Source organism: Melospiza melodia, chromosome 6, assembly GCF_035770615.1.
Source record: "Melospiza melodia melodia isolate bMelMel2 chromosome 6, bMelMel2.pri, whole genome shotgun sequence".
NCBI lineage: Eukaryota > Metazoa > Chordata > Aves > Passeriformes > Passerellidae > Melospiza > Melospiza melodia.
This window is the reverse complement of record NC_086199.1, coordinates 47,678,510-47,689,636: the sequence shown is the minus strand read 5'-3', so window position 1 is coordinate 47,689,636 and position 11,127 is coordinate 47,678,510. Positions and strand designations below refer to the sequence as shown.

At 42.4% G+C, this 11,127-nt stretch overlaps 1 protein-coding gene across 1 annotated transcript in view; it reads left to right on the top strand.

Annotated features, from left to right (window-relative positions):
* Positions 1 to 3,902: 3,902 nt before the first annotated feature.
* METTL15 (methyltransferase 15, mitochondrial 12S rRNA N4-cytidine) overlaps positions 3,903 to 11,127 on the top strand; it is an 80,684-nt gene continuing 73,459 nt past the window's right edge. Inside the window, 2 exon segments of the mRNA XM_063160541.1 lie at positions 3,903 to 3,952; positions 3,954 to 4,272. Coding sequence (XP_063016611.1) covers positions 3,903 to 3,952; positions 3,954 to 4,272 — 369 coding nt within the window.

The window sequence follows — 11,127 nt, the reverse complement described above, 5'->3', positions numbered from 1 at the left end:
TGCAGGAGCATGTCCCAGCCCCTGGCCACAGAAATAGTTAAATGAGTGAGTGAAATCCATTCCCACTCTCTGCCATGTGCAAAGTGTAGGCACTTGACTGCACCTGGATCTGTAGGGTTTGGACCATGCTTGTGAAAAAGTCAATAATAATAATAATAGAGACCATAGGTCAACAATAATATTCAGAGACCATAAGTAAGAAAGGGGAAAAAAAAGTAATTTGATTTGCCCAATATGAGACGTTCTCTGTTTTGAAAGAGGATTTGACGTGTAGAATAGGAAGAATATAGTAGGAATTCTCTCTTCCTACTAGAAACAATATAAAGGAATATAGAAAATTCCAGAAGCAAATCCTGTTCATCATCCTTTCAACTTCTATAATGAAAATAAAATTTATCTGGGCTGCTAAAAATCAAAGTCAACACTGTTTAGTTTCTAACTCATTGGTATCATATAAAAGCTTTTTATCACTAGGAGCTTCCTGAGCACTTAAAACTGTTCATTTATAGAGAACAGAGTGTTCTTTCAAGTTCAGGTTCATTTAATGGAGCTAGGAGTTGATAATACCATTTTTTTTGCTTCATTTTAAAACATGGTAACACTCTGGGAAAACACACACCAGAAATATTGATAGTATAATACTAGTAAATAGTATGAAAAAATAAAAATAGTCTTCTTCCATACTTTCTGATATTTTTATTATAAAAACTGATAATATAAATTAATTAAAAATATATAACAATATATAATAATATATAAAATAAGTAATATCAAAAAGTAGAGTATTTAGATTGCAATATGCAAAAATAAATCCAATTTCTAGTGCTCACTTGCAACAGGCAATTAGGAGTCAGTCTCTATTTCCATTAAATGCAAGTTTCATGTGGTCAATTCATAACTTTTTCTTGTAAAATAAGGCAGCTCTAAGAGTTTGGAAGCCTCAACAAATTATGTGATTCTGATTTCTACGCAGTTAAAGAGAATTGCAACTTTAATTTTTAAATTTTCTAAAGATTTAGATCATTATCATTCAAAAGTTATAAGGTGATGAAATACTGTAACTTTAAAATACTTTAAAATCTGTCTGCATTTATTTAGTTCTGTGTTATGGCTTTTCTTACATTCCTGAATGTAGAGTGCTGGCTTCGATCACCTGAATAGAAAAACAAACTTTTTCCTCTGGAAAAGAGGAAGATGGATGGATGGATGAGATATATACATGAAAGGCCTTGAAAGTATGTAGAAGACACCAAGTTCACATGTTGGGGTTTCACAAAATTGTTCCTGTAGTTTTGAAGACATTTGAAGGCAGGCTGTGACTTTCAGGCTGTGGGAATGTAAAGAATTCATAGTAAAACAAATAAATAGCAAATATTCCATTTGTTATTCCTGCTTTGACAGTACTGTTTCCCCTATGGGGAACCAATTATAGCTATAAAACTGGCTCTTTCCTAGTTAAAAAAGAAAGATTTTATTTTTCCAGTATAGCCTTAGAATGAACTACATGTCGTGTAGATAGTCCCCTACACAACCTGCATTTTTGGAGCTTTTTAGGAGGAAGGAATTGGGTGGTCCTTTCAGGTCCTCATGTGTATGGGTGCAATCCTGTTAAAGGTGTGCCTGTGGGTGACTTCTTCCTCCTCCTTAGGATCAAAGACCAGCACGTGCTGGTCGATGACACGGATCACCCTGCTGAAGCTGCCCTGCTTTTCCTTCTGGCTCTCTGGGCGCACTCGCACCACCACTTTGACATGGCTGCACACATCTTCTTCCTTGGCAGGAGCCATCCCTGCTGCCCCCCAGCTCCGCTCCCAGCGCTCTTTCAGGTCCAGCAGCCGAATCCTTTCTGCAGCAGACAAGAGAGGTTTTATTTGCAATAGGAGCCGTTCACTCCTCCCAGCAGTTCCCACGTTTGCTCAGGCCCCTGTGCTGGGCCCAAGGGCCGCCCCAAGGAGACTTTGGGAACTCTGCGATGCACCGAAAGGTGCCTGAACTCAGCGCCGCTTCCAGAAAGGAACCAACCAGCACTGCCCCAGGGAATTCTCGAGTTTATTTCAGAATGTAAACTACCAACTGGCTTACAGGCTTTCCTTCATACAGACCAAGCTTTCAGAGGAGACACCGCATTTTGCGGACCAAGGCGAGCAGTCTTTTTGTCCTTCAGCACAAAGAGGAGCTGAGCTGCCCGTGTCGCCCTCCCCGGACTGAGCCAGGCACGTCGCGCGTACATTTAAAGAGAGTTAAAGCGGGATTTGCGTTACCGTGCCCCGCAGGGGATGCAGTAACCGGCCCCAAAGCGGAATTCCCTTCAAACAGCCCATTGCTGCTGTTGGCAGCGCGCTGCCGGCTCACCCCTGGAGGGTACACGAGCAGGGCTGCCAGCGCCGCCGCTGCCGCTCCAGGGCCGGCTCGTCTCCCTCAGCCGAGCCCCTCCCGGCTCCTCTCGGGTGTCAGCCCCCGGCCGTGCCCTCACAGTCCCGGTCTCTCGCCGTCACTCGTCTCGGTCCCTGTCCCGCACCAACCGCCATCCACCGGACGCGCAATTCAAACGCGGACATGCCGCGCTCCTCGCCTCCTTATTGGCTGTGCGCCGTGACGTCAGCAGAGCGCCGGCGCCGGCGGTGAGTGCGTGGGGCCGGGCACGCAGCGGCGTGCGCGGGATCTGAGGGGCGCGGGCGGCGGCGGCGGGGCCCGCGGGGAGGGCAGGGGAGCGCGGAGGGAAGGGAGGCCGGGAGGGAAGGGAGCACGGAGGGAATGAGGGCGGCCGTGAGGGAAGGGCGGCGCTCCCGGGGCTGCCGGGGAAGGGGCGCCTGTGGCTCCGCGTGTCCGGCTCCAGCCCCCCGGGCTCTCCTCGCGGCGCTGCTCCGGCCGCCTCCGATCCAAAGCGCTTCGGGCTGGGGTTTCTGTCCCCGCCGCCTTTGGTTCTGCTCCAGCGCCGGTGGCGGCCTGCAGCCGTGCCCCTCAGGCTGCCCCTGGGGGCGTGCGCTGTGTGAAATGAAATAAAACACGAACTGTGCTCTCGCCGTGAGGAGGAGATGCCCGGGGTGCAGGAGGAGGGGGCTCTCTGTGGGCAGCGTCCCTCGCGCTCCCGCAGGGCAGGGCAGGGATGGGGGCACGGCCGGGGCTCAGCCGCTCCTCGCCCTCAGCAGAGCGGCCAGGACGGAAGGGCAAGGGACAGGAGGCACAAACTCAGCGGTGCCATGGAGAGAATTCAGCAGGAGAGTCAGAAGCTGTGCAGACAAGCAGGGCAGAGCAAGGAAAGCCTTCCCGTGGGCTCAGCCATCTCCGGAGAGCAGGGCCCATCTCAGGTGATAATTAATGGTCACCATGGTTGGGAACACCCGTGCCACCACCCCTATCCTGCTCTGCCCCTTTCTGTCTGGAGCACGGTGTCCTTTGCTCTGGGGAATCCCTTCAGTCCCCTGGGTCGCTGCCCCAGCTGTGTCTCCTCGCTGCTGTGCCCAGCAGGAACCCAAAGCAGCCCCAGCTCAGCCCCTGGGGAGGGAATGAACTGCAGCCCAGCCAGAGCCAGCAGAGCACACCGTGGTAATGCCCGTGTTTTCTACACGTTTTCTGTAGGCACACCGGGGAGTGTTGCAAAGTACACATCTGTGTGTCTGCTCAAAGTTAGCCATGTGCACTTTCAAATTGAAGGTGGGGGAATTACTGCCCTGTTAAAGCCTAAATGATCAGCAGAGTAACTTTCTCAGCATATCCTTATTGTTATGGCAATATTGTTATGGGCAAAGTATTGGTAGCCTCTGGCAAGGGCAATTCAACAAAAGTAAAATCTGATGGTGAAAAGAATCTGCTCGCTGCTTGAACATGATTGATTTGTGGATAATCTAAGTTCTGGGAACATTTTGCTGATGTGACATAATTATAAAGCTGCCCAACTTGGAATGTGTATAGCTTTGCCTATAGCATTTCCTCTATGTTATTTAAACAAATATTTGTTTGAAAGTAATTCCCAACATCTACTGCTCTTCTAGGCTGATCAACTCCAAAATGGTACCTCAAAATCTGTGCCAACTTTGCAAATGTTTGTTTCTGAGTAAGTTGAAACTGAACTCAGTAAATGTGGCTGGTTTGGCCAGAAGGATCCATTCTTCATCACAAAAGCTTTCTGACTCTGAGTCACAGGAACAAACTGTCCAGAAATGTGAATCTGAAGAGCTGCCTCAAAATACAGAGAACAGTGATTCTGGAAGATTGCACATACCAGTGATGCTGGAGGAGGTTGTTAATTGTTTATCCCCTCAGCCTGGTCAGGTGAGTTAAATGATTAATTGACATCTCTGATCCATTAACTGTGCAGCAGAAAAATTCGTGGAGTGTGGACTTATGTTTAGAGGAATAAAGGGATGTTCTTAAACAATCAGCTGTATCTTTCAAAGGTTCTTAATTGTTTTGAAGTTCACATTGAAACTCTGTATTCAAACTAATAAAATTCTGGTGTCTGTGTGCCTGAATCCCCAGGCAGGTGGTGTTTATTAAATCTGTCATATTTGACTCTTCTGTTGCTTTTGTGCTTGTCTTTCTGAGTTGCACTTGTGTGTTCTTAAGGTTATGTAAATAACTCAGAGGAGAGTTCTCATGTGTGGTTATCTCATCAGTTTTTGAAGAGCCCTCTTCCTCCTGGATAAGAGGTTGTAAGTATGTAAGTTTTAAAAATTGTTTAGCCTCGTTGGCATGGAGAACCTGTTTCAAGCCTTCTGGTTTGGGTGGTACTGTGAGTGCTCTGCTTTTGGTATCTGGGGTAGTAAATGGTAACACCTGAAAAAAATTGGAAAAAAAATTATACCCAGGGAAATGTTTTTGTCTGGGTGGTCTTAGTATTGACGTGAAAGGATTTCTTGAATAATGTAAATTCTTAAATAACATTTACATTTCAGGTACTTTGATCTGTGATTTTAGTGCTTATCTTAGCTTCATAGAACCTTACTAGTTTAGGGTTATCAATGTTTACTAGAGGAACAAACTGTCCAGAAATGTGAAACTGAAGAGCTGCCTCAAGTTTACTGCCTTCACAGTTATCAGTTTTGCTACAAGGAGTGGAACAATAGGCACAGAAGTAGAAAGGTCCAAGTGTGATATTTTTATTTGGGAACAGCACGGTCCAACAGTGGCAAAATGATACAGCAAGTTTGAGGTGGATTCAGTGATCAAAAATTTGGAGTCAAATCTTGTTGTATTGCCTTGTGTATCAATTTTAAGTCTTTGAAGAAGCACTGAAAATGCAAATAGTGTTGATACACATTAGCATGCAAATTGCTCTAATTGCATGTGTTCTGCTGTTGAAGACACCTAAATTAGAGAAATATATAAGGAACTTGGAGTTCAGATTTCATTGTGATGTCAGAACTGTGATGACATTTTCACACGTTAAATGAACACATAAACTGTGATACACTGTGTGAAATATTTTTTCCAGTTGTGTAAATTTTGACCTTGATAAGAAGAGCCTGATGAAGTCAGTATCCATTAGACTCTCTTTGCTGATGTAGAAAATCTTATTTGGCAACAGAACTTGTAAAAGAAACTCTCCAAGGTTATGAACTGTGGAGAGTAACTATTACTGCCCGTCAAGACTTTTTCTAATTTAAATATTTATGGTTGTAAAATAGCTTATTATGGGGTGGGATTTTTTTCAGGTCTGTGTGTACAGGTTTTTCAGATTCCTAAACTGGTAGTGAACTACTTATGACTGCTATAAGAGAGCCCAAGTGTGTTTACCTCAAACACAAGCATTTGTAATGCTGCCAACCTGTTCAGCAGGACTGCAACTGCAAACTGTTCTGCACTTCTGGTTTTCTTTTTCTGCATGTATTCACAGCACTGTCTGAAGCCTTGAAAAATAAGCAGTGTGCAAAAGGATGCAATGTGTCAGCTGAGTTTTGCTAGTGTCACCGAAAGTCTAAACACAGGTTGAGACAGTTCCTCACTAACCCTAGTGGTGGTAATCAGTTTGTGCTAACATGCATGTCAACTGGGAGGATCACAGAAATTTATATTTTTAAGGTTATAGTCATGACAGGAAGTCTATGAACACTTTGTTTTGTGGGCAGGAAACGCAGTGCTCTGATCTGGAATTCAGTTTTTCTGCTTTATTCTCTCCTCACACATAAAGATTTCCTTTGCTCAGCTTTAATAGAGTTATATTCTTTGTTATAAAATAGCTGATTTGGGCCTCTGGTTCTTGTGTCTTAAGACAAGGAGGTACCAATATAAAAAAATCTAATTAGAAAGATGATGTTCTCTCTATAGTTATGGTCACTGAATGGGATTTTCATTTAACTTCAGAGGTTCTTAGGAAAGGAAATGTTACTTAAGTGTGAGTCACCACTGAGATAAAGATGTTAGTGCCCTCCCACTGAATATTCTTGTTGACTGTCTCCTTTGGGGAATCTGTGTGTCAGGAGTTGGAGCAATAATACTTCCATTTATCTTTGAATCCTCATTTATTGCCTTGTTTCACCAAGTCCCTGTAGTAGTTCTGTCTTTGAAGCCAGGACTACCAATTAGATTTCACCAATCCACCTCACTGCTCAATGAAAAGTCTGTTGCACTCAGTCCACACATAAGTAATTTCCTTTTTAAGTTTACTGTATTGATTACACTACATTTCCGTCTTCTCAGTCCATGGGTGTTGTTTCCAAGTACCTGACCAGTGGTTTTGCAGTAGTCTGGACAATTCTCTGTTCTCTTAAAGAACCAAACCTATTTTGAATCAATGTTTGGACATCCAGAAGCATGTTTCCCCAGTTTTCAACCTACTTTTTCCTATTTTTTTCCTTTGCAATACTCATGTTTATTTTAACTAGAGATGTGGATCTTTTCCACATACTGTGGCTATAATGTTAAGTAAAATAACTTCAATAGTAATGAGTTCTAATATGAATGCCAGAGGATGAAACTCTGAAATTGTAACTGTTCTTATGAGAATCTTCAAGGTTTTTGAGTTGCAAAGCTCTAGGAAATTATATTGCTCCACCAACAAATACTTCTATATATAAATTTTAAACTCCAACTAGAAGAGAAGCAAATATTATACCCTATTCAGATTATATGGGGAAGCCTGTAACCTGATGACATCTATGGTTTTATGTGATTGATTTTATCCATGGTTGAGTATGATCTAGAAGAGACTATAATGGAGATACTATAAGCTCTGCTAGTATGATTTGTTTTATGATAGTTCTAGAAGCTGGGCTTTTTTTAGTATCTGTAAATGAAATGGTAGGTGGTCAAACTTGAGGTGAGAAATAATGAATGAGACCTTTCCATTTCCTCCAGTGTTTGAGTGGTTAAGCCATTAATAGTAGATGATTATTTTACTTCATGATGTTAATTTGTATAAAAAAAACAAGAAGGCAGATAATTTTCCACAGAGATCTCATCTGACATCATCTTGAGTTAGCCAGGACTTACTGGGGTATTTCCCTTTTGATTCTCCATGATGTTATTCAGATTATTTTTGCTACTTGGCATTCATTGAAGGAGGTATCCTCTTTGTCTTGGAAATCATGTGTTGGTCCCTGTGTTATTATTTTATTTTCTTGGAAATCATGTGTGTGTCCCTGTGTTATTATTTCTTTGTCTTGGAAATCATGTGTTGGTCCCCATGTTGTTATTTTATTTTCTTGGAAATCATGTGTGTGTCCCTGTGTTATTATTTCTTTGTCTTTGAAGCCATGTGTTGGTTTCCAGAAAGAGACAAGTATTTCCTGAGAACATGCAGCTTTGCCATGAGCTCTCCTTTCACTCTTTCAGGTACATACTGCTTTGTTTTCAGGATAGTTACTATTTTCATACATCCAAACATCAAATTATTCTCTTTTCAGAAGGAGTCTGAGCATGGACTTGTAAAATAACAGGAAAAGACACTGCTGCCAGCCAGACGTTGTTTTGTTGTGAGTGAGGTTCTGCTGGAGCTCTGGGGTTCAGGTTTGAAGGCAGCTTTGCACATCCTGGAGGTTCTGTTGCTACTCTTGGGTTTTGATCTGGAGCATGGTTGTTTCCTTCCTTTCTGCAGAGCTAATCAGGCAATAGAACACACCTGAAGGAAGCTGAGGGACACTGCTGCTGGGAGAAAGCAGAGTCACTTCTGGAATTGTTCTCTTACTTTCTGTGTATTGTCCATGCATCAGTATTCCCTCTGCCTTGTACCAAGTGGAAGTGGAAGGCAGAACTAACCTTTCTCTGTGCAGCACCCTGCAGAGGGGACTTCTGTTCTGTGGCAAAGCTTTCCAAGTGTTGTGCTGTATAAATAGTTACAAGGTGGTGCTGGTGACCAGGCTTCTCACAGCACCTCCCAAGCCATCTGCAAGTCACTTCTAACTGGAGTGAGCCATTTATGCTAGAGGTGCTCAAAACTGAACTTTTCTGCTGGGTGCCCAAAGTAAAGAGGAATTGAAAAGGGATCTGGAAAAATTAATTCTGACTTCTCAAGTTGTATGAGTGCTTGGTAAAGTGCAGCCAAAATACCAAGTTTGGAAGGGAATATTAGTTGCATCATGAGGTAAATTATTAAATACTTGTTTTAGAAAAGCACTACAGACACGTGGATGTAGTAAAAATTTTTATTGTTTTAGCCTGTTTTTCACTGGACTTGTAAAATGAATAAGGTGACGTAAAGCAGCCAAATTGCATAATGTTCTTTATTGTAGAAACCACTATTTTTTATGGGAAGCATGCTGAAAATATCTTTCCATACGCAAATTTTTTTGGCTAATTTTTCTCTGTCAGCAGCACAGTGAGCCTTGTAGTGATTGTTGTAAAAAAGGAAGTAAGAGAAACTTGCGAGTCAATAAATTAACATAAAGTAATTCTGAAAATACTCTAGGAATTCCAGAACACACTTTTTTCCTGCGGTGCTTGGGTGTTGCTGGGGCATATTGAGAGTTGTTTCAGTTGATCATGTAGTTCCTGTGTATTTTTTCTGTCACTCTTACCTTGCCTGATGTCCTGGCTGCACATACTGTAAATTTACAGAAGTGGCTAGCCAGGCCTCAGATCACAGCCGCGTGTGGAAGTGTGTAATAAAATGTCCATGCAATAGAATGTGTATCTATGCAAAATATCTTTATTTTTGGATGTGTCTACTTAGAAGAAAGTTAAATGGATTCTCATCAGATAGCGCTGTTTAAAATACTTGGCTAAAATCATACTTCAAGAGGGATGATTTTAGTGAAGTTAGCATTTGAAGTTAGTGCATGAAATTGGAAAACACTCTCAAAATAGTTTTGACTAAGATGTGCAAGAGATAGTGCTTCAGGTATTTATTATTATTTTAAATACTGATACTGTCTGTTTTTGCAATGGTAGTGTATGCATGCAGATTTGGAAAAGCAGACCCCATTTGCTTACGTTCCTTGACTTTGAACCAATTGCTCTGTGCTGTGACATGTAGGCAAAACAAAATGTGCTGAGGGAGAAGGAGTGTTATTGGACAGTGTAATGGCAACGAATGTCATGTGTGTTTTACAGTATCTGCACCTGTGTGAGTGCCATCCCAGCATGAGAGAGGACAGAAGGGGACTGGGAAGAGAACAGGACAGGAGGTGATACTCAGGAACAGCTTGCCAGTTGAGGAGGCAGAGGAGGTCTCGCTCCTCAACTGCTTGTTTTACTGACTTCCCTAGTGGGCCCTCCAAAAGTACAGGCATTTAAATTCCATATTGGCAGGTGACTGAAAACGTGTGTGATTTATCTGAGAGCACTGCATGACTGCTCTCTGTGTTGAAGCTGGTACTGCTGAGTGATGAGACTGTGGTACCAGGAAATTAAACATGTCCGTGGGTTTGGAGCTGACTGATGGCAGGATATGAATGAGGCATGCTGAAGAAGTCCCTTCAGATTTTACTTTTTTTATCCTTCCAGAATTAGGTCTTCAGAGAGGAAGTAACTAGAATACTTGGATGAGAGGAAGAGTAAGTTGATGGCTACAGCTGCAGAGAAAAGAATGTTCAGGTTGTAGTTCTTGCACATCTGCCTGACCTCCCCATCTCCCCAGCCGCATCCCGGCTCTCTGGAGGCATACCCAAATGTCACCAGCAGCCACAAGCAGAAGACCTCTCACCAGCTTGCATCTTTCTCTGCCTGCAGCTGCTCTATCCAGAGAGACCAGCAAGGGGGCAGGGGCTGCCTGCTGCAAACAGCTCTGCAGATGTGCACATCTGCTTTGGTGGTGGTGCTGGGCTCGTTTGCTGTTCCTGCTCTACACATAACAAATGACAGCCCTTCAGGAGGCTGTTTAAGATGCTGTGTTATAATAAAGCAAGATTCAGTGCTTTGGGGTGACTCAGCTTGCAGTGACGCTGTGTATGCTCTCCTTGGCTGTTGTGACAGCATTAGTCTTTGCACCTCTTGGGGAAAACTAATAAAATTCACCAGAAAGTAATCTAAGCCCTTTAAATTTTAACTTGAGTGAGCCTGTGTTCTCAGAAAGGGTGATAATTAATATATGTAGCTACTCATTTCCTCCTCATCTAGTACTGTGTGTCTTTAGTCAGCCTTTTGGCTAAGCTTTCTTATTAAATATTTGAATTTGAGTTTGCAAACAGAAATGCAGACTTTTTTTCTATCACACAGAATATTATCAGCGATTGAAGATCAGAGGTGGAGCATGGGAGGTATCTGCAGGTTTTGTTTTCATATTTTGTGTTTTATACTGTTGGGAGTAGTTTTGCACAGAATTAACCTGGGTAAAGAGATGATTAAGAGGTTAAGCTACTAAATTTGTTGTTTAAACAGGTATCTGAAGGTGCATGTATACATGTGATCTGATTTTTTTTTAAATATTTTTTCTTTTTCCCAGACTTCCTGAGCATGTTATCTTCATTCCAGTGATGTTTGCTGATGCTCAGCATCTTGGGAAAATACTTTTCTAATAACTGTTTTAATAAATGACAAATTCATCTGTGTTAATAATGTCCCTGAAATAAATGAATATTGTTTCAGGCTGACTCTGTATTAAAATGGTATTATTTAATGTCAAATTGCTGTAGGAACTTGGCAGCCAAGGCTTACCAAAACCACATCCATGGCATTTTTGGGGTTGGCTCGCCATTAATGATAAAGAATTAGATTTTTACTTGAGCCTTTGAAAAATTGTCATTACATCTT